Source organism: Anticarsia gemmatalis, chromosome 17 (assembly GCF_050436995.1).
Source record: "Anticarsia gemmatalis isolate Benzon Research Colony breed Stoneville strain chromosome 17, ilAntGemm2 primary, whole genome shotgun sequence".
In the NCBI taxonomy this organism is placed as follows: Eukaryota; Metazoa; Arthropoda; class Insecta; order Lepidoptera; family Erebidae; genus Anticarsia; species Anticarsia gemmatalis.
Window position 1 is genome coordinate 3,049,774 of NC_134761.1, and position 25,215 is coordinate 3,074,988.

General features: G+C 33.8%; 1 protein-coding gene across 7 annotated transcripts in view; it reads left to right on the forward strand.

The window, feature by feature from the left end:
* Trpm (transient receptor potential cation channel, subfamily M) overlaps positions 1–25,215 on the forward strand; it is a 274,621-nt gene that overhangs the window by 231,824 nt on the left and 17,582 nt on the right. For 3 of the 7 annotated variants that reach the window (XM_076125474.1, XM_076125472.1, XM_076125475.1), the window contains 8 exons: positions 7,155–7,311; positions 7,671–7,772; positions 8,321–8,504; positions 11,779–11,968; positions 15,369–15,580; positions 16,934–17,086; positions 18,755–18,952; positions 22,806–22,963. In XM_076125474.1, coding sequence (XP_075981589.1) covers positions 7,155–7,311; positions 7,671–7,772; positions 8,321–8,504; positions 11,779–11,968; positions 15,369–15,580; positions 16,934–17,086; positions 18,755–18,952; positions 22,806–22,963 — 1,354 coding nt within the window. Of the gene's footprint in view, positions 1–7,154; positions 7,312–7,670; positions 7,773–8,320; positions 8,505–11,778; positions 11,969–15,368; positions 15,581–16,933; positions 17,087–17,509; positions 17,585–18,751; positions 18,953–22,805; positions 22,964–25,215 lie in introns of all 7 variants that reach the window. The other 4 variants (XM_076125470.1, XM_076125473.1, XM_076125471.1 and 1 more) reach the window with 2 other exon arrangements.

A 25,215-nucleotide genomic window follows, 5' to 3' on the forward strand; every position in this document is an offset into this window, starting at 1 on the left:
ATTCCGGCGCAAGGAGTTATCACTTTCGGGTCGTACGGAGATAATAATATTGTGAATTATGCATTGATATCTGTAGTGTCATGGTACTTTGTTTATTTTAGTTAATATTCTAGTGTGTTTGAGATAGACAACAATTTGATTGCTCTCTTTATCGGGTTACGAGAATAGATGTGTACAAATAATTATATTTTAGACGAATAAAAATAACCTAAGGTTTTGCAGAATTTAGGACACCAAGAACATTGAATGCTAAAAAAAAACACTTCATCTAAAATACTTCTTTCCAAATTAATTTAGTCCACATTTTTATTATTTTCAATTGTTTAACAATTATATTCCTTTACTATCAAATGCAATGTTGCTGAACTCTTCAGCTAGCCCTTAGAAAAATGAATAAAAATATATTCTCTATCACGCAGTGTTTCTTTCACGCCTTCGTTACTTTAATTACAGTTGACAAACAGCAACACAACCTTTCATCTAACTCCATTCACATTTGTGCATTCATAACAAACCATTCATACAAACGTTCTCACACAACACAACTGGAAGCCGCAGTGAGCCTCGGTTATAAAGCCGCTAGTTTATGTTGCACGGCCTTTTAGGCTTCCATCTTTGCGGATATCAAATATTAAGCCGTGGCTACGTGCCTTTTATCGGAAAACTGGATAGTTTTAGGATACTCCCAAGGGAAGTTTTCTATTTTTATAGAATATGCCTTGTTCGTGGTTTATAAAATATTCTGTCTTATCTAATAGATGTGTTTTCGAACCGTGTATTGATGTTACATTTGTAATCTACAAATATTATAAATGTGGAAGTTAGTAAGGTTGGATGTCTGTGTGCACGTTTGTTACTCTTTACCGAAAAAACTAAAGGTAAACTATATAGACTTTGTAGTTCCCTTACAGACTACTTTAATTTCACAGCTCAGTAATTCCTACAATACAATTACTCGAAACTTTAACCTTTACCCAATACTATCAAAACTTCGAAACACAAAAACATTATTTTCACAAATAAATAGTATATAGTAGAACCAGCGAACCTCTATCCGTTTCACTAAAGGGTCCCATTTGTTGAGCTTTTTGTTTGATTAACGAAATTTATACAGGGACCCTCAAACTGTACTGAAACAAAAGAGTTGACGGATTCCGAATAACTTTGTTTAAAATTATTGACACTTTAGGCGTTATATTAAAATGTTTTGGATCGCTTGCTCAAAGCTTTGGGTGTCCGTGTTGGTATTTAAAACTTATTTTTGCCATATATTTATTTACGCGAGCTTGGGTTAGTTTTAAATTGTATGTACATGTTATAGTAACGCTATTCTCTATCACCGTCGACTAGCGACAACCAGCTAGCAATCGATAAATTATGTATGAAAATCTGATCAGCGCCTGTAGCTCTGATCAGGTCTAGGGAAGTAGTTTTGTAGTACGTTTTAAATGAGAGAATTGCGCTGCTGAGATGGCAAACAATTACCTGTAGTGTTTGGCGATATAATGGGAGAGATATTGCAATTGAACAATAAAACCAGAATAGCTAGCAAGAGCTTGTGCATACCTTTTATGTAAGTTATGTACTCGTATATTATTAGTGTACTGGAACAACTAAAAAACAAAATATAATTTTCAGACCTGTGACAGAAATTTAGCCTTTTAGGCAACAGTCAGCAACAGTCCAATTAGATTAGAATGAACTTTGAACTTTCAAAAACAGTGATTAATTAAGTTTATAATCTACTTGTTAACCAATTTCGATATGACTAAGGTTATTTTACATACTCATATGACGGACCATCGGACCAATCATACATTTGAAGCATTTTAAGGTATTTCTATTTTTAAGTTAGTCTCAAAGTCTTTAAATAACTTCTTCTACATAAGTTATTTGAAACTCTCAAGTGTAAGCGTATAATAAACTTAGGAACAAGAAGTACATTACAGACTCGCTGTAAACTTTTTGTTTGTAAACTTTAAGTTAGTGCCGTTAAGTTCTTACTTAAAGCTCCGTACGATGCAAGTTGATTGCCTCGTTATAGAGACAAACATACGGGAAAGAAACGTAGTAATTATCGCTGCGATCATTGTGATTATTTTGACAAATCAAGCAATGCACAGCTACATGCAGTTATAATTAAATAAAAAATCGTGGTGCCTTAAATTTGTTTAACACATTTCTTGAGGGCATTAAATGTCCCCATTGGCTAGCGTGATAGACTCAAGGCCTAACTCTTCCCTCGTTCGGGAGGAAGCCTTTGCCCAGCAGTAAGACAGTCTCTGATTAAAGGAAGGTACCTGTTTTAGTAAGAAACTAAAAATATGCTTCACACAGTAAACAGACATAAAAATAAGTACACAAATAAGACATAATTTAAGTGAAAAAAGGCTGTAGCTGTACCTATTGTAAAAAGGCATAAAAAATAAACTTAAAAAAAGTTAATATATTAAGTCCATATAGCCTCAAATTTTATAACGACCCAAAAAAAAAATAACAACCAGAAAATAAAAACTAAAATTTCAGAAGCCTTCATTGAGAGTCGTATCACGCGTGACAATAGCACTCCATTTTTACAGCGTGTCTATATTTTACGAGGTCTATAAACGCAATATCGGCGCGTGTGTTTACGACTGGCATCAGGTGTCCGATGAATAGATTCAAACAAGTCACTCCGGCCTATTGGCGGGCTTAGAGGACAAGGATGTCACAGGTGGCTTTATTACCTCGGTTTTTTTTAAAGTGAGATGTCTTTTGATACCGGTTGGATATGAGAATCAGACAAAAGGGTTAGCTGGAGAAAAATGGGGGAAGCATTTGCCCAGCGACAGAGAACGGTTAAATTAAAAAAAAACTTGATTGAAATGTAAACTTAATATTTAATATCCATGTCATTACAGTCAACATTTTTGGGCATGGCTATCTATCTGTTATGCGTTTATAGTTAAACTGCTGAATCCATTATGGTGTAATGTTAGTTTATACGAAGATCTGGAACCGAGCACAGGCTGCTTATTTAACAAGAAAACATTTATTACCCCAAAGTGCTGAAAAAGGTGTTTATTCTAGTGGAATATTAGGTCAGAAGTTATCCATACTTATTTAAATCAATGTAAATAATCAATACAAAAGTTACCATACTATTGGAAATAACAAGCAATCGATAGTACAAACAATTGTAGTGAAAAAGCCACAATATTGCCTCACAAAGGCTGGCAATACATTCACCTGAGACTCTTGAAGTGAAAGCTTTTCGTGGAATAAGCTGTACGCAATGGAGAATAGAGGAAAAATAAATGGAATGCTCAGCAAACAGTCATGTTTCATTGGTTCTTTGTTTTTCTTGGGAATTATTACATATACAAAACTTAAAATTTAAATAAATAATGTTCCTGTGAAAGATAAATTCGCATTTGATAGCTGACATCCTTAATTTTTTATACATAGATCACCACACGAACGTGTTGTCTCTTCTGATGAGTGAGATATAATATAAAACGAAAAAAATCATATTATAGAGATTATAGGTGTTGTAAGACAGGGTATCTTGGACAGGGACAGGGTATCATCCCGAGCGGAAGCAAGCGTAGATTCCTCTATGGTAAAAGATGTTGAATAACCCCGCGATAGTTTAAAAGTTAAATAAGAGAACGAATTAGATAAGGTTTAAGAAGGTAGGCCGCAGGCACACTACTACGCCAGAAATCGTAATGACATTTTAATAATTGATTGTATCAACGACTATGTAAGTAAAGTCTCACTTAGTAACATGAAAGCCTACTTCTTCTTTTATACTGAAAAACACGAACAATATATCGTTCTCACAATAAATACGTCAAAACGACAATCATTTCCTAACACCCAACTCGTAAAGTTTAACATAAATAAATCACTATACACGCTCATTAAAACTTCGTACTATCTACCAATAAAAATAATGTTAGACAAACAAACAATTTTTACTGATAATAGTGATAATACACACGCGAGGAGACACGTACGGACACTATTTATAATAAAACTGCCATTACAAAAGTTTTAATAGTTATTTTATTGTGCACTACAAAATCAATAGTTATGTAATATTCAACGTTTCGTGTAAATGAGTATCGTTTGCACCTTTGTTTGAAACTATAATTTGTATTAAATGGCATTATTGTTACTGTTTAAGCTGTTGTTAATGCTCAATTGAATATTTAAGACAGATAACAATCATGGTCAAAAAAATCGTTGTTGTGAAGCTATAAATATCTTTATTAATTAGATAAAAGGGGCAAATAGCAATCACTACAAATGAATTAAAAACAAGTTAATAGCAACACACATTTCGGAGACACTAAATACTTTATTTTTCATCAGTCACAAGCTGATTCAAGCTATGAAATAAGAATTACACTTACTTATCATAAGGGCAGAAGACCAATGAGGCATAAAACTAATACAATAAAAAGACAATCGAGGCCAAGTAATATTAAACGTATACAATCTTGGAAATGCGATTTTCACAAACGGAAACCGCATAACTCCGACACAGTGTAAATACTACACTCCGGATTTGTCAATAATTTGAAAAATAATGTGTCTAGTTTTTCAAACAAACAAATCAATAATACGAAAACACGCTCATAAAGTTACCAACTAGGTGAGCAACGGGAGCTAGATCTCGTAAATATGCCTTTAAATCAATTTGCAGTACGTCTTAGTACTTAACTGACAGATAAATGGGTGCTATCGTCTCGGATTGCGGACCACTGCAGAATAGCACTCGATGCGATTGATAGAACTTGAGTGGGATATTGAAAGTAGGACAATTTTTCTGTTTGTGCCTGATATTTGCAAGTTGTTTGTTAGTTCTTTCCTTCAATTATATTATCCGCAATTCGAGAAACGTCGCACTATGTTTTCAAATATATATTTATTTTTGATAAACTGATTTATATTCCTTAAGAGATGATTGCTTCAGTTTTCATATTCAGTTAATTATTAAGTTAGCTCTTTAAGTATACGTATTGATAGTATTTAGCTTTTATTTACCCATTACAGAAACTTTCTCCCATTTTCTCCAGTTATCTTAGTTTTGAGCTACTTTTTTTATTTTTTTTAATTATTATTATTTTTGCACCACTTTACATCGATTAACAGAGTATTCAAAAACAAACACAAGTAAACAAACACTAAGTAATAATTTTGCGGCTGGTGCTTAAAAAAGGAAGACCTATACTAAATAAGGCTTCATAGGATATAAAAATAGGTTAAAATAATGCTGAAAATGAAGGTCACAATAAACACAAACTGAAACAAATATAATAAACTCTCTGGAGAGTAAAATCGACGACATAATATATTAACGAGCTGCATAATTTATAAGCATATTTTATAATATTCCGACTTAATATTTGCGTATGGCAATATTATTATTTATTATTCAAGATTTTGTGGCTTCGCTCTTTGCTCATTATTTATTATATTCATGCGATTCTTTGATAGGATTTTATTTTACTTATATATTGCTGCACCTCTGCTTGTTAGAAACAAAGAAAAGTGTCTGCTTTTTGATGAAGAATACTTCGTCTAGTTATTTCAAAGCAGACGCATTTACTTCTTCTTGTCAAATAATCTTCGATGTCAAATGAAAACACTTTTTTACGAATGAAGAGCGGTAGATCTTATGATCCTTGCATTTTAAGTGTCACATACTTAACCACTTAAGCTAAACCGCTGAACCGACATTGATGAAAACTTGCAAAAAGATAGTTGAAAACAGTATGCTACGTTTTTCCAAAAACCAACCCCTTATCGGCTAAAATAAGGAATGGGACATTGCACCCGCGTATATTAGCTATTACAGATCTATAAGTAAATTTTCCCACACAGTGCGATAACCTAAGCAGGTGCATTCCCAACCAGTTTCGCGTATACCTATAGAGGTAATACTACATACCTTCATTAATTAGAATCATTTAACGCACATTATAGCGGATTCCTTTGCGTGGCTATCTCGCTATTATCGAGTAGTTAGTCGGCGCTTGGAATATTTTATTGTATAATTGGTTTGTAGATAAGTATTATAATAAGTTTAGTTCATAAATTAGTTTTAACTATTTTCTTTTTATGTCGGTACAATCATGAGCAAAAATACTTTTACATATAATGTCACATTTTTAATCGTACTTTGCGTAAACATTTTGCACGGTGTTCGTGTAAATGAAATACAAAAGTTATTTTACTATTTTCATTGATTGAAATGCCGTTGAAATATGAAATTGTGTAAATGTTTTTGCTCGTGACTATGCATAAAATGGCGCCTTTCGCATTGCCATGTTAAGGATAAAAGAATACAACCAACCTTTCACTCACCGGAATCTTTATTACTTCACTCATATTCGACGTTTTTTCATACAAAATGGTCTATGAATGAATTTCTAGAACATCTTCTTGGAGCACTTACTCCGTAGGCAATCGTATTAACTTACATTATGTAAAGGCCTCAAGGAGTGATCGACCTAAGTAACTGATAAACCAATGACAAACAGGTCATTAAATCTTCATAATAAGGAACGTATAACGGAACTGCTGTTCAGTTACTTTGAAAAACACTGTTACTGCTTATAGCTCTAGTTACTTTGAAAAACAATATGTAATTATGCACCAGACATAACATCTCGTAGATTTGTTTTGGCTTGTTTCACTTGTTTGTGAATGTTCGATTTTGGTCGTTATAGTTAATTAGTGCTACAAAAATCTTATATCAATGGAAATTGTATGCCTCTTGAAGAACACATTGGCATGAGTTTGAGCAAAGTCGTCATTTTTTTTTGAGGCGTTAAGAAACTAAACAAACGATACGATTATATTTAATTATTCAAATAAATAAAATTGAGGTATCCGTCTGTAATATCGAAACACTTTTTATGAATACAAATAAACTTCATATGATACTGATCTCTGAAACGGCTTAACCTTGAAAATAGCACTATACAACTAACAAACTCACTTAAGTAAAGCTATGCAAATATATCACAAGTGCATTTAAATTTCAATGCGGACTAAATACTAACTCTTATGGTTCAAATCCATATACTCAAATATATATTTCAAGACTTATACTTTAAGTTTCAAGATATCAAACAGTCTCAACACGTTGTTTGTTCCAGGTGCTCTCGACGAAGCCATGATGCAGGCGTTGGAACACGACCGCATCGATTTTGTCAAACTACTCCTAGAGAACGGAGTGTCGATGCGAAAGTTCCTCACTATACCTCGGCTAGAAGAACTTTATAACACTAAGAGCGGGCCTAGCAATACTTTGAGGTAACGATTTATAGCAAAAAGAAGAAAAATTAAGAAGAGTTTCTGAACAATATTTAATTTTAGTATGTTTCTTTGGTATATAGCCTACATACATAGCTAAAGAAATATTTAAAATCTATATGGATGACAAAATTATTACAGTATGCTAAACCTATTTAAATTGACCTTAACTCTCTAGTAAAAAAATCTAAATACAAAGTAATGATTTTTGGGAGATACAATTTAACAATTTATGAGTAAGACTTGAAATTACTTTAAGAACAAACAGTACTTAAAGTTCTTTTAAACTTTCGCAAACTGTTTATTTTATTAATAGAATAACTTGCGTATTAAATGATTGCTTATGTTTACTTATCAAGGTATATTCTCCGAGATGTGAGGCCACATCTGCCGAGGGGTTACGTGTACACGTTGCATGATATCGGCTTAGTCATCAACAAGCTCATGGGAGGCGCTTATAGGTAAGTCTTCAAAACACTATCTATCTCTACAAGTTACTGTTTCGCTTGAACGTTTAAAGCGGTTGAATGAGGTTTTATATGATAAGCACTGTAGTTTTCTGACTTACTGAGATAATCAAACGTTACAGATAATAGAGAATTACCAAACCGCCATAAAGTTCATGTCAATCCAAGTGTAAAAAAATCTGTTGAACTAGATTTTTAATTGCTGACCACATTGGTTCGAGAGTTTTTCTTCATACTTTAGTCACAGTTATTTAGCCGATTACTGTTTCAAGTCTTTTTTATCATCATAACAAAAATACCAACTCAATCATATTACCTAGTAATAGACGGCCTCAGTAGCGCGGTGGATAAGGTGATCACCACGCTACTACCAGTGCGTTAGGAGGTTGTGATTTTGATTTCCACATGGAACACTAGATGTCCGTTATTTGTATATTTGTAAAAGTCCCCGCAAAACAAGAGCGATTCTTTGTGCGGGAGTTGTTAAAAAAAAATTAAATACATAAAATGTCGAAAATGCTTATTCTAATGAACTCCTCCAGGTGCTACTACACTCGGCGCAAGTTCCGTCCAATCTACGCGAAGGTGATGAACAAGAGCGTGAACGTGCACCGGAACAGCGCGTCCTTCACGCGCCACAACGCCGGCGGCCTCTCCCTCATCACCGGCTTCATGCCCGTCACCACCGAGATGGCGCTGTTCGACTATCCCTTCAATGAACTACTGGTGAGAACTTGCAACTGTAGCGCAATTACTTCAGGACTATTGAGTATCAACAATAAGATGTTGAACTGTAGCCCGATTCTTTATAGTCTGTTAGAATTAGAATTTACTGCCAAAATAGTTCCTACGATGCTCATTAGAGGCGCTAAACAGTACCTCGATTCTCTACCACTATCGACTACCGATAACCGGCTAGCTATCGACATTTGACATTTAGAATGTACTGCCAAAATGTTTCCTACGACACCCGTCAGTGGCGCTGATCAGATTTTCATACAAAATTTCTCGATGACAGGTCGGTTGTCAGTAGTCGATAGTGGTAGAGAATCGAGGTACTGAGCCTGGTTATTAATGTACCTATTTAAGTATGTATTTCGTAGTGTCTAAGAATGTTTACTTTATCTGTATTTAACAAAGCAAGTGTGAAAGATTTGTACTTGATCAACACCGAACTTAAAATCAATATTGTTACAGTAATTAAGTACTTCAATATTTAGCACAACTCAAACTAAACTTTAAATAATTATCTTTCGCATTACTTACTTAGCGGTTACTAATTTCGAACATAATTTTAGTTTCAATGCAAAATTAATTGCTTCGTAAAATAATTTCGCTCTAAGTAATGCTTGAATCAATATTAAAACTGGAATAAAGTTAGTTTGATCTTGAATCTGTTTAAACTTTAATTTATTTATGAGGTCTTTAATAATTAAAATATTTCATAGATTTAGCCGTAAAATGGAAACTAATTGCTAAAGTTTATAGGTTCAGGCATATTTATAGGTCGTAAAATATATGGCACAGGTGCAATTTTGTGGTTAAAGCCCCTTATGACTCTATTAAGAAAATTAAATACTTATTCATGTAGAAGTTTTAGTTGTTATTTATTTTTATAGTCGTTCTAGTGATAATATCACAACCGTTTTGTTACGACTACACACAATCAGAAAGATATATTCAATGATGATTTACCTGGGATATTGTATATTTTCATTTATATTTGCAGCATGCTTTTTATTTGTATTATTAATATATAAATGAGATATACATATAATTTTTATGTTTATATACTTAATATTATTATTTATTTGTCCACCCTTTCTCAACTCACTCTCCTTCCTCTTTTAACACCTTTACAAGAATTTCTGCATCACCCTAAGGTAGACTGGCAGAAAATGCCCCTGGTATTAAGTCCGCCTTTATACAGCTCTGTATATACAGTTTGAAATAAATAAATATATAAATAAATAACGGACTAATTGTAAATTGCATTAGGAAGGAAGTTTCTGGTTGAGGATGAGTCTTGGGCCCCTTACGCACTAGCGGTTAACCGCGGAAGCGGCTAGCCTAGCGGTTCCTAACATATAATTGTAAATTGCAGTAATTTACAATTATTTTTTATGTTTTATTATATTAGTAAATTGCAGTAATTTACAATTATTTTTTATGTTTTATTATATTAGTAAATTGCAGTAATTTACAATTATTTTTTATGTTTTATTATATTATCTACATCTTCATATACATTGCAGGCTGTAAATAAAACACCCGTTATATAATTACAACGCTTAAAGCAGAAAATAATCCGTTTAAAAGTATTTAAACAATTCCCAGTTAGTTGTAAACGTAGGTAGCCCTTAGGAGACAGTGCCACTAGTTTTTACGACAACTTTTACCGCATAGTGTGGTACCCGCGATGCTCGTAACATAACCTTAACTCGCTTGTATATTACCTTTATTGTTATTGTGTATAAAAATGGGTTTGCTTGTTTTTATATCTATACTAATATTATAAAGCTGAAGAGTTTGTTTGTTTGAACGCGCTAATCTCAGGAACTACTGGTCCGATTTGAAAAATTCTTTCAGTGTTTGATAGCCCTTTTATCGAGAATGGCTATAGGCTATGTATCATTACGCTACGACCAATAGGAGCAAAGTACCAGTAAAATATGTTACAAAAACGGGGAAAAAATTGACCCATTCTCTCTTATGTGACGCAAGCGAAGTTGCGCGGGTCAGCTAGTGAGGAAATATAGCTACTGACCATCACAATTGACAAAAGCGAAATGAGGCAGAAAAATATAGCTATATATCAAAGATTCTCTCTAGGTTATAATTATTAAGTGGATTGCAGTAAATAAACTTAAACCTTGTATTTGATATCATCTATACTAATATTATAAAGCTGAAGAGTTTGTTTGTTTGTTTGTTTGTTTATTTGTTTGAACGCGCTAATCTCGGGAACTACTGGTCCGATTTGAAAAATGCTTTCAGTGTTAGATAGCCCATTTATCGAGGAAGGCTATAGGCTATATATCATCACACTACGACCAATAGGAGCAGAGTACAGAGTAAAAAATAATTTTTGTGTCCCAATGCCAAGTGACTACAATAAACCAACTAAAAAGTACAACCAACCCAAAACAACTTTTCCTGGATTAAAAAATGTTAAATTGATTCTTATTTTTCGCAATAGTATATTGGTGATTGGTCTTATTATTGTTACGGAAAATTGATTATCTGATTTACTGATTTATCTTGATATGAACACATAAATTATTGTTTGGAAAGACTGCCTTTCTTAACATTGCTAAATATTTAAACTGATCTAGTTGTCAGAATATCGACTATTCCCTCGTCCAGAGGTCGGTTGGTCGTCGCTGGGCTGAATACTGATATTCAGCGTAATCCGTTTAGACTAGATGTCGCCTTTAACATAATTGGGTATAAGGTCCCGAGAAGGCCTTGACAGGAGGCAGTTGCTTCACAGACAGACGTCTTAGGAATATAATGGAACAAATATTCGTGCGACATACAAATCTTTTTATTGTTTGCTCTAGAGTTACTTAATGCTGTAAAAAAAAACAAAAAGTTTGTTCCATTAAATAATACTAGCTTCTGCCCGCGAATTTATGCGCGTGAAAGCATTTACCTTGATAAAATGCATAGGTATCTAGACAAAGACGTTAGTACACCAAATTGCATAAAAGTCCGTCTAGTTTTATAGTGAAGGAGTAATTTTACATCTACCTGTACTTACAAACCTTCGCATTTGTATTATTGGTAAGATTGAATTCTAGAAATTGAAAAAACACCTGAATAACTTACATATTGTTGTATTTTTTTGTTGAAGAAGTGCAAATGGAAAATACAATGTGGGCAAACTAGGGCAGAAAAAATGGACAACTTAAAATAAATTATAAATCTAATAACAAAGTTTAATTGCATAGGAATCCTAAAAATATCAATTTAATTTATATCAATTTTTGATTCGTAGATGTGGGCAGTCCTAACCAAACGTCATCAGATGGCGCTTCTCATGTGGACTCACGGAGAGGAGGCTCTTGCCAAGTCTTTAGTTGCTTGCAAGTTGTACAAGGCGATGGCGCACGAGGCAGCCGAGGATGACATGGAGACGGAAGTGTATGAGGAACTCAGGCATTATGGCAAGGAGTTCGAGAATAAAGGTAAGAGTAATACCCGGTTTGCGAGATACTTTTGGCGGTAGTTTATTTGTTCAATAAATTTAAGCTCAAATAAAAAATGTTGTAAAACAGTTTGAATAGATAAACTACTCTTAATGTGCCTTAGAAACAGGGCATTAGTGGGAGTTTTCACGTTTTTCCACCGCCTGATAATTTTGTTCGCGCAAAACTTTGTCAGTGCCACCTGTCAAATATTAAAAATACATAAATGAAGTTTATCATTACGAATCAAGTTTCGAACTATGTGTCTATGTTATAAAAGCACAGATTAAAAAGCATACGCGAATGCGATTGTTATGAACTATATAATAAAAGTATTACTAGTGCTGCTTTCTTCTAACTGGCTAAGTTTTCTGGTTATTCAATAAAGTAACCAAGTCTTAAATTAACATAATAGTCATTGATGTTTAGGAAAATCAATGAGAATACGAAGCTATATAAAAAATAATATATTTTTTAAATTCATATTAAAAGATATTACAATTTTTTTTATCGCGTAAACTGTTTACATGTTTCATTGAGTATAATGACTGTCAGAATTTCAGAAGCACATTGTAAAGAGTCTTATACGAGTATTATAGGTACTTCAAACGTTTATAAGAGCAGGTGGAACATAACATAAAACTCTGGTTTAGGGTTAAGACTTAGCTTAGACTTTAGTTTTACGGCTTGTTCCTGTCGAAATGAGTCTGTAGACGTTCGCTAGTTAGGTAGAGGTAATAAAAATTCTTTTTAAAGTTTATTTTAAAGTTTTTGCAGTGCAGTCTGCGTGGATTTATATAATTATGTTTAAAAAGCTTCTTGCGATGTTATTTATAGTGGTTGAGTTGTGATATCTTAACTGGCAGTTATTGAAAATACAAAATGTGTAGTTTTATTTAAGTATCATTAATTGTTTACTAAACAGCAATCTTTATTTCACTTAGACTAACGTGAGAATAGATTATCTACTTCACCCATAGGTTGCTTGAGAGAGAATGCCCCGGCATTAAGTCCGCTTGGTGAAATGTATTTACAGGAAGCGTAAATAAATAAGTAAAACAACTAATTTTAATAAATATTCAAATCCAGTGTATTATAAAAATAAATCCAAAATAATATCCGATCAAGTTTCGATTATCGTCAAAGTTTTGGTCACATTTCGTTTTACGACCAATTTCTATTAAAACTTTGGAAAAGTTCCATCGCTCGATTATGATCAAACTTGAATTAATCGACAAGTAAAGGTAGAAACGAAAGTAATAAGTTAAAATAACTTACCTATATTTAAACATCATTAAAAAACTAAACTTAGGAAAACATGAGAAAGTCAGACCCAAGTAGATAATTTGGACCTAAATTTCAATTATGTAAAAATATATAAATTACTTTTTTATATGGGCATTTATATAAGCAACTGCCTTTTGACTAACAGATATTTTTCTTTAAGTATATTAATCCCATATTATATTTATTATATTCCCATATGTTATTTGGAGAATCAGTTTTTAATCTTATCCAATCGCTTAAAACGACTTACAGACACTATGTAAATACGCAATTCGTCAAAAAACAGGTTTCAGGACAATTTATTTCATACACAATCAAAAAAAGCTTATCTACATCACAATCTTTGTTCAAAATTTAGTAGCAGTCTGAAACATCCTACAAAACTGAGCTACAGCCTTAAAAAGTCGTGTATTTTAAGTCATCATATTTATCTTCTCATAAGGCTCTACTCCCTTTCCGAGCTATTGGCAGATTCAGTAATTGTAACGACTATCATAAGTGTCAATGTTTGACCTAAATGAATAAATGATTTGATTTTGATTTAACAAGCGATAATATGTGAACATTTAAAACTCATTAAATATCATGTTAAGTATAAAAGTTTAACTGAACAAGGAACATTCGTCCACTTAATTCTGCAAGTTGTAATAAAGTTAATGGCGTCGTAAAACTACACGTGCTGACATCACACCTCGTATATTAGAAACTTTTCATTTATGTCTTTGTTTTAAGGCTAGGCTTTTAGTGTTTTATATTAAGAAATAAGCTTTCTTTATATTTATTCAATGTATGTAGAATAAGAAGTTGCTATTATCTATTTTCCACTAGGCTCAATAGAATTTAGAGACAAAATTTTACCTACGGTTAAATACACGTGAACATTTTAAAAAGTATGGTTATTCCCAGCGGTCTATCTTGGCAAATTTCATCTTAGTATGTTCTGGGGGCCTATCACGTATCTCAGTTGTCAAAAATTTGAAAGCCACTATGCAGAACATTGTTTTCTCCCTTAGATCATAGTAATGAATACGTTATGTCAAAGCAGCAATGTACTGAATAGTGACCATCATTTTGACGTACACTAGCTGTCAACTGAGATACGTGATAAGCCCGCTGAGCTGTATTAACAAAAACAGATAGACATAATTTTTATAACGTTATGGTGGTGGCTTTGTAATTTTCAAAATAAGCATTAAAATTTAGTAAGACTACATTCACAGGTAAGCCACGGGTCACTTAATACTACATACATATCTTATATTCGCCATTCAAAATTTCAGTCCCATGTAATAGAGGGCGAGCTTATTTCTATTAACCCATGAGCCTTTTCTTTTTACCCATTTGTCCTAATTTCTAATCCTTACGAAATAAAAAACAAACAAATACATTATTTAAACGATAGTATTAAGTCTTTATCAACTTAAGTAGCGCACCTATAATCCATTGACGAGGCTCCTATAAAAGGGCGCATCTATTCACAAGTAACTCGATTTACTTGGTAGTCATTGAACAACCACCAATGTCATTTTACATACAAAGTACTCGCTTAATGGAATACCGCTTAGGAACTAAAGCAGATGAGAGAGAATAGCTCTAGGTTTTACTTTATATTTTCTTATTTATAAGACAGTTTTGAATCCAACTGAATAGGTTTATTCATTACTTTTGTATGTTTTCAATTGCTTTTGGGTACTTCTGCGTCCTTTTAATCATCTGCAATAGATCGATCGACTGCCTCCGTGGCGCAGTGGTTTAGGTCGCCACGCCGATACCACTGCAACGGGAGGTCGTGGGTTCGATTCCCACACGGGACAATTATTTGTGCGATCCACAAATAATTGTTTCGGGTCTGGTTGTGCTTGGTGTCCGTTGTTTGTATGTTTGTAAAAGTCCCCGCGACACAAGAGCAATTCTTAGTGCGGGAGTTGTCTTTTTAAAAAAAAATTCTAAAAATTCTAAAATTCTTTTGATGCTAATTAAACTTGTGTGTGACACTAATTGTTGAATTAAAGTGGTCTAAAGTATTATTAAAATTCATTTCAACGTTTTGGCGCTTTTTGGTAAGATTTCTGTAGACAATAGAACTTACTTTAAAATTCATTTGTTTCCCTAGCTTTGGAACTCCTCGACTACTGCTACCGTCAAGACGACGACCAGGCCCAACAACTGCTCACATGTGAACTACAGAACTGGTCAGGACAGACTTGCCTCAGCCTCGCCGTCGCCGCCAACCACCGCGCCCTCCTCGCACACCCCTGCTCACAGATCATCCTCGCCGACCTCTGGATGGGTGGCCTTAGAACGAGAAAGAACACCAACCTCAAAGTAATTATGTTCGAAATACATATCTCTGTCTCTTTTTCTTTTAGACGTTCATCTTATTAACGCACAGACTTATTATACGCACATTCTTGGAAGCGAAAACGAAGGAGACGTGTACCCATAGAAAGTAGAGATCTAGCTATAGATGTCGACCTGAACCGCGATTCTGTACAACTATCGAGTATCGACTACCGACTCGCTATCGAAAAATTTTGTATGAAAAATTGATCAGCGCCCCTAGCGGATTTTCGCAACAACTATGTTCTTCAATGGCGCCATTTTCCACCAAACATTAAAATAAAATAAAATCAAATATATTTTTTTTTTGCTGGCGGGCACTTAGCGGCAATTCGAAATTCGAATTTCGAAATAAAATATTCTTTCCATTTTTAATTTTAATAAATTATTTAAATATACTATTTTAGATAATTTTAGGAAGACAAGGCCAACGTGGCTGAAAAGGTATTGTCTCCTTTGCCTGCTTCAACGTAGAAAAAAAAAGACGCTGATTCTTTTTTTGTGTTGATAAAGTTTCGTTGAACAACATTCATTTTGATATTTTTATATAATTGACTTATTTTTACTAATACCGCTTAAAGCAGACTATAATTATTATTTATGAGAATAATACCTTTCATGATTATTTTTTATCCACTATATAATATATTTAAAATTAGTTTATACACAATTATTACCAATAAAATTTAATTTAAAGAACAAATTTTCAGAACGAACCTTTTTCTCACTTTAAATGTCAAGTTTTCGATACTCGATAGGTCGCGATTCTCTGCCGGATTGCTGCCGGTTTCCTAACGAGTAGCTCGATAATAATGTATGGTATTCGATAGCGTGACGTTAGTATCGAATGTACAGAATCGAGGTACTGTTCGCTAAATATAGCTTATTAAAGATACCCGTTGTATGTGTGTGTGACATAAATATAAACACGTCTCCCTTGTTAGTAGTATCAGGGCACGATCAGTAGATTTCGATGTTAGACAATAACTTAGACGATAACAGACGATGAACTCGATGTAAAGATATTCGATGTCTGTGTGTCAATGAGTCGCTTTATATATTATAATCATTTGAGAAATTCGCATGCACCTTGTCGAAGACGCCGATTTATGCAAGTCTGACGTTACTTCTATGTATGTGTCGTTTACTCTTCTAGTGATGAGATATTTGACCGACTCATGGACATACACACTGGGTATTAATTCGCTATCTCACTTGCACATAATCGGCGTCGAACCCCGTTTCAACTAGAAACATAGCATGTACCGCTTAAGTCAAAGTGAGTTAGCATCGTCGAGCGTTTCCGTTGCCACATCGGCTTTGTCGTGGTGTGTCAAGGTAATTCTGAGCCTGCTGTGTCCGCTGTACATTCTCCAACTGGAGTTCAAGTCGAAGGAGGAACTGCAGCTGATGCCGCAGACCGAGGAGGAGCACCTCGAGAACGAGAGCATCGAGGACGACCGCAGCACCAAGGACCCCAACGACGCCGAGGTAAGCTTCTGTTTGGTTGCTCGCCATCTAGCTTGTCACTTGGGAAATATCACGCCAATAGAATACCCACAGTTCAATCACATAATACATATTTATATCAACAGGACCCCAAATCTACAAGTTTTAATAAATAAACATGTTGAAAGTTATCTTATTAGCCTTGGAATGTGAGTGAAAAACTTTCTGAGAACTCTTCAAACTAATTTCATACCCCGAGAGGTGTCTGAATATTTCGAAAGGGACGAGAGCTGGATAGAAACATATTTCCATTCGGCGTCCTGAAAGAAATGAAGATACATCAAATCACTGGTGACGGGAGTTGTGTGTGCTCATCCCATATTTGCTTCCGACGCAAGAGCATCTCATAATGATCCACAAAATGCTTGAATATTATGTAGAATAAAATATTTGTTGCGTATGTAGGTTGGCGTTGTGAAAAGGCGTACGCTATCTATCAAGAAGATAATACCGCCCGGACAACCGAGTAAAACTGCGAAGGTAGCCGCGGCCGTGAGCCTTTCCTAGGTCTCCTGTGATACGAACACAAACACTGATGCACTAATGTGTCACACATTAGTTGTAACTCAACCGACACTCGTCTGAAGTAGTCGTAGCTACACTTAACACGGACTTTGCACAACCTTTCCTGTGTAGCTGAAAACAGAATAAAAATCGCGATCATACTTCCAGAGTCGATTGTCAAATCTTATACACTTAACACGTGATCGTACAACTCTTGTGTTCGTATTACATCAAGTGCACATATACACAATAAGGACATTTTTGTTGAGCGATCCGTCGATAGCTTTGCGTGAAAGTAGGCTTCCGTGGCGCTCCGTATCTTTCAGCATCTCAGTACACCCTCTTTACTGTCTGTACGCCCCGTCTTTATGGGCCACGTCATTCGTTTATAGCTCACCTTGAATTTTACCACTCCACGTACGCGACGACCCTCTAAAGAAGCTCAATTTACGACCTCCTTCTAATTTACTCTGAAGCATCGATATTAAAATCGTAATGAGAAAAGAATTCTAAAGAATCTTGTTGCTTTGAAAATTACAAACTTTTGCAGCGGTTTACGAGCCCGTAAAATATAATGACGACACTAATTAAAATGGCTTTTAATTAAAATAAATCCGAGGTGAAGCTAAAACGGTGACAATAAAATTTTCCATACCTATATACGAAGTTCAATTTGCGTCGATGTGGACCGTAGTTAGAGTTTGTTATTATCTTTATTCTTATCTCAAGCTGTCGTTTCAATATTTCAGAGATATTTTATACTTGCTAGCGTACGTTCTACGCTTTACCGTGTACGATTATTTTACGTCTATTCTATATTGTCAAGTTGTGGATGATTTTATTAAAACTAAGCTTGTAACGTCGGCTGTACACGTAAATGTGATGTCGTCGGCTTTGAATCCTGTTTGCGTTGTTATTATGAATCCGCTTACTGTCATGCTTGCGCCTTGTCTCTTGTACTAACGTGTCATCATGACTGTCGTCATCTCGGGCTGCTCTGGAGGAATGACGCCGCCAATGTTCGATCTTTGCCACTATTAACTGTCGAGCTTACAGTGAATGTTATTTCTTTATAAAGTCTTGTATTTTATTACTATGTGAACATATTGTTGTGACTTTGATACGATTTTGTCTGGACTCAAGCAGGCGTTGATTGGCTCAGGGGCCGAATGCGAAACTCGTGTCGATCAGAACGGGAAAGTTGGTAAAATAGGGTGGGAACCCACCTACAGGGAGCTGCCGGAGCACCACGCGGAGCAAGACAAGCGCATGAGGCCGCTCAGGCTCAGGAAGAAGATATACGAGTTCTTCACTGCGCCCATCACTAAATTCTGGGCCGATTCGGTGAGTTACATTCCTCTTATAAAGATTTACTTGTTATTAGCAGAAGATGATGAAATCGAAATCTGTTGTACTCCAATTTTAATACTATTGAAACGGACTCATGAAATCAAATCGTATAGCAAATAATAAACTGATAAATTAATGTTATTCAATAGGATAAAAATGAAAACGTCCATAGTATTGTAATTTAATTTTGGATACTATAGTATCCATTGGACGTTTGAGTGGCTATAAATAAGACGTTAATTAGGCGAGTTTTTATATGCAGTGTACAATTATAACAGAATATATAAACAAACTGAGTTGTGAGTTACAAAGGGCACATATAAACAACGACTATACAAAGGGTGTTGCAAAGGGCTCGCAATTAAACTTTCAACAATAAACAGTCGCGGACAATACACGTTGTTTGTGAACACGCTGTATACGCGGTGCAGTAATTGGACCCTTAAAATATTCAATTTTCATTTAAAATATTTTTTTGAGAGCTTAAATTTTAATTAAAAGGATTTTATGATTTTATACCGAAGTTGATTAAACGTTAATTGACAAAAATAAATACAGATTGGTAATTTTGTCGTAATTATTTTGTTTCAGTGCGCTGTAATTATGACACTTCGCTTTTTATATGCTTATGTGTATCTGTCTCATTTATTCTAATATATAAGTATACAATTTACCATGTGAGTAAATGAGACAACACAATGAACACGTCAACATAAACAAACAATTAGCGACTTTTTCAAAACAGTCTCAACAATTACTACAATAATAATATCCCCATAGTAATTTCCTCCTTAATAGCCTAATTTAAACTTTCTCATATCACGTTCACACAAAAAGCCCTAACCCGGTCACCACACAATAACTTCTAATCGTATACGTCATTACCAAAACATTATTACAGGAAAAAGCGTGGTATAATTTAAACAACAATAGGAAATATAACGAATCCATAATTTGTGCGCGGTCATAAGGTTCTTCTACGAAATCCCATATCCTATTATAACCCAAAGAAAAGGTTCCATTACTCCCACACCCGGGAATAATTGTCGTTGGGAAAATTTCCGACTACCCTACATAATTTTGTGGTAATAATATAATTTTCATCATTATTTCTGTTCTTGCTTTTCTAGATGGTTTTAATTTCTTTGTTCGTTATGAAAGTCATGGTTTTTAAAGGATGTCCTCCCTTCTACTAAATCTAAATAATGATTTATGATAGGTTTTTGTAAACATGCCAATTTAATGCCTTAAAAAGAGTAAGAAAATTCGACTGTGATTAACAAAGCTCTTGGACTATGTATAGTTTAAAATCATACAAAATTTTTTTAACTATGTCAGTCTGAAGTTTCACAATCTCACAAATGTTTCTGACCTAGTTTACCCCAAAAGTTTACTACAGAAACAAATAATTGTACACCGTAAAACTATACAACATGCAGTGAATTTCATTATTTTAATTACAGTCCCAATTTGTCCCGTTAAAGTGAATTACTTTTGCGTTTTATTCAGACTGTCGTCGTCTCAGCGAACAGCGAATGAATTCTTAATAGTGTCACCTACAGACTTTGAAATTGCAATTTACTTAATAGGTAACGTCCAAATTGCATTCCCACTGAATACGATGGACGTTTAATTACAGCGCTTCCTTTTTGTAGTATTATTCCTGTGACAGTTTCATCAAGTTCTCTTATTAAGTAGGCCAACTGCGTATTAACAGTTCAAAGATAATATTGGCCCGAACTGAAATTACATACATTAAGAGACGGTTTTTTAATCTTTTCATAACTTTTGCGAATATCTTTTGATGTTTTGCCTGATTTTAATGACAATTGACAAATCTGACAATAATATATCTAAATCGTTGAAACGTTAATTTTTAAATGTAAAATTATTGTAAAAAGTACTTTACCGTTGTTACATTCCAAACAAAATTATGCCTCTTTCGACTCAGAAGTATGACATATTGATGCCAGACAAAAATATTGCGCCAAATTGCTGTTTCCAAATTATAAAAGCAATATTTTATTAACATTACTTTCAACAAGATATTATCCTCCCAATCCCAAACAATCAATTAATCATTACTGCTATAATATCCAACCATTTTATCCCAACAATAGTGAAATCAAACAGCCAGCGGGCCGAGTAGTTATCTATAATACCTACTGCAATATTCCCCGGTATTATGACATGCGCCGCTAAATGATAATCGATATTAACCTTTTACCTCCACTGATAGCATTTCAACTCATGATAATTGAAAGTTTCACGTAAAAAATGGGCATAAAAGTTAGTTGATGGACTAATGGAAATAAATTGCGTTTGTTTTGTTAATGATAATACTTTTTGTTTGTTGATCTGATTGTAATGGTTTATAATTCGGTGTGCTTGATAGCAAAAGGGGTCGAAAAGGGGTTAATTTTGACTTATGTTTTTATTTCGGAAACCCTTACAAAAATCCATTCTATCCATTCTTTAATATTATAAATGCGAAAGTAACTCTGTCTGTCTGTCTGTTACTCAATTACGCCTAAAGTTCTGAACCAATTTGCATGAAATTTACAGATATTTTGATACCCAAGAAAGGACATAGACTACTTTTTACCCCGGGACAAAAAAAGATAAAAAAAAGCGTGAGCGGAGCTGCCCGGGTCAGCTAGTTTGATATATATTTAGGTGTTACGTAATGTTATGTTACATTGTACTGTATAAAACTTTGGAAAGATAAATAAATCAGTTTGCAGTTCCCTATGATAAAACTGAAGACCTTTCAGCAGCCTTGTTGATCTTTCTAGTATCGTATTAAAAATTCTACCCTTCCCGAATTTAATACAGAAATAAAGTCCAACAATATCGTGTTATAAAAATTACAAGAAATACAAAAATAACTCAGTGAAACTATTAACTACAGTACAAGAAACGGTAAAAACAAGTTATTTCGTGCCGTTACGAACTAAAGTACAGACATTAATCAAGTTAGCAAATGGCATGTTATTGTACGAACAAACAATAAAAACAAACAATACTTTAGTTTCATCGTCAAAACTGAGAAGAGACGACAATGAAAATGTTGCTTAACTTTGTATAAAGTCTTGAACTAAGTTCGTTTAACGAACTACTGAAGCTGTTTTGCTTGGAGGATAGTTCTGAATGGATAAATATTATCTTTTCAAAATAATTGCTCGTCTTTTCAGAAGATTCTTACATTTGGCCTGCTTTTCGAATATTTCAAAATAGGTACTTACCGCAAAACGTTTTTACGATAATCTCCTTTCAATAAAAAATAACTTCAAATTTGTTTTAGATCAAACCACTGGAACAAAAAATAATGCTACGAAGTTTGATCACAATTTATTTGAATTTACAGAATTATACTTAAATTCTTTCCGAACGATTCGTGGTGACTATCATCGGTTTCAGTACTTTATAATCCCCTGCGAGACTTTACATTAGCGGTAGACTACGTAGCTTAACGAATGATATTAAACACCTACCGTTTGTAGGTCTTCGGATCGTTTTGAAATAAATCTACTTTAAGAGGTTTTACGACGCCCCTTTAATTTAATCAGACACTACAATTAGTGATTAAAACACTATTTAATGAATTAACTAGCTGGCTTTAGCTCCTATTTCAGTCATCAAAATCGGTCAAACGATTTAGGCGTTAAATCGTATCAGACAGACTTTCCTATTTAAAGTATTTAGTACAGAAATATGAACTAGATTAAATCCGTCACTACAATCGATGTTTACCGGTAAAAACGAATAAAACTTTTCTCAATAAACCAATGTCGATGAAACCCTAAATATTTTATTTGTTCACTAATGTGTTTGTTGTTTGTTTCAGATTGCCTACATATTGTTCCTATTGATGTTCACTTATACAGTATTAGTCAAGATGGACCCGACGCCGTCTTGGCCCGAGATATATTCTATATGTTATATATTAACCTTCTTATGTGAAAAGATAAGGGAAATTATTACGTCCGAACCTGTTGCTATTAAGTAAGTTATTAGATCTTAAGTGTGCTCATAAATTTTATAGAATACGACGCCTTTAACTAAGATAGTTTATAAGTCATATTCGTACATGTTGCTTCTTAATAATGTACCTTTAGAAATTAATATAATGCTGGTATTTATTAGTGGTGTGATTATTTATTGGAAATTAGAAATACAGAGCTAGATTTTTATATAAAGTTCAATATTGAGCCGTTTGTTTCTTGCCATTTCTTTTTCAAGATCTAGTTTTCCGTACCTTTTATGAAATGCAAAGTAGAGCGTGTATTCGAATGTGTTTGGATTTAAATCTGCTGTATCTTAAAATCGAATTATACTTAATGTATTTTCATAGATTATCAAACTTATAACTATCATAAAAACTGGTGTTTTTAAAAGTATGTAATAATTTGATATTGTAATTCGAATAGTTATAACATTAACAATGTTTTAAAGGTGAAAACAATTAAATTAATTTACAGTTAAAAATACATTTAACATTAATTTCGCTCTACTATTCTTTAAAAACACTTACAAGATAAATAACGAGACATTTCCACGGTTTATTAACCAGAGTGGTTTATATTTGAATAATCAACAACTTTCTATGACGTCCCTTCGTCTCAATCAACGAGAATCATAAATCATCATTTATTCCGGTATACGACTATTAATTATCTGTCGAGGAAATATTTGCGGACTCAGAATTGAGAGCTGCTTTAAACTTAATGGTGTGCGAAAAAGTATAGGATGATATTACTTACTTATCTATTTATTTTGTTACATTAACGTTACACCCCAAGATAAAGTATTAGTTAAAATTAACGAGAGAGTTTGACACATTTTTTTTATTTGATCTTGTCTAGTCTTTAACTCTCTATTATCAGTATCTGTGTTACTTATTTCAGTGTGCAGTTATTTACAAAAATAGTGTTTCTACCTAATTTTTAGATATGTCGTTATTTAGCGCGGTAAAAGCATTGACAGATCTACATATATGAGGTCTACAGTATGCCAAATTATTAACACAAAACACAAACTCCAAACAATCACTAGGTTAACATAGTACCCGGAAAGTCAACTATTAATAAAAACTAGTTTCGTACAGAAACACAAACACCACAATCCCTAAGACGTTTCGCGAATTAAATTCGAAGTACAACAACATAATTATGAAACTGTCAAGCCTAACTTTAGATTTTATGTTTATCTATTTATTTAATCCAATTTCAGTTTGTTTAATACGTGTTCTAATTGCGCGTATAATCAGATTGAAATAACCCTTTCATCAATCCGCATGACAATGTGATTAATCATTACCGGACGGGGGAATTAGTATTCTATTTGCAAATTAGTAGGCTAATCCACAACCGGCATGCAACAATACACTCTGATTATACTGCTTTTCAATAAAGAGCATCTGTTTTGAACACTAACGTGATTATAATTTAACTAAACATTAATACGATAATAACTATCATAACTTTTCACTTTTCTGTAGCTTGATTCTCTGCCACTATCGACTACCGACAACCGGCTAGCTATCGAAATTTGTTTATGAAAATCTAATCAGCGCCTCTAGCGGGCGTCGTAGCAACTATTTTGGCAACATATTTTGAATGCCACACTTTCTATACTCGACAGTACCGACTGTACAGAATCGTGCTACATGTATCTGTGAACATGCATTTTACTTTGGGTTACCTGACGTTACCGCGCAGATCACACTGGTCGTAAATTGACTGACTCAAGGTAAGGTCTTTCCTGAGAAGACCATTGCCCAGAAGTAATACAATAAGTAGTTTATCGTTCCGGAATTGCTACAGCTTTTGGAAAGAAACGGCAAGAAACTAAGGCTCGTTTTTAGGGCCTAATTTTATATAGTTTCATGTAATTTAATCTCACTTTAATTATAGAGCTTAATAAATCTAAATCTAAAAGTGGAGATTCCAAATAAATCAGCAGGTTTTACTAGGGTTTTATGAGAAGGAATCCAATTTGGTATCTATACAGTTGTTAATCCCGGCGCCAATAGAAATTGAATATCTAGCTAACAAGTTTCTGATTGATTTAGACCCTAGTTATTTGAATAAAAATGTTCATTCTATAGATTAATACTATTTAAGTAATTTAAATGAATATTTATAGATTTAAATCATTGTTTATTGTAATTTGAAGGTTCGTATTGTACGTTTTGTTTTGACTTGCATTATGACAAACTAGTTTTTTTAAAGGCGAAGTACCTATTTGGCTTGTCA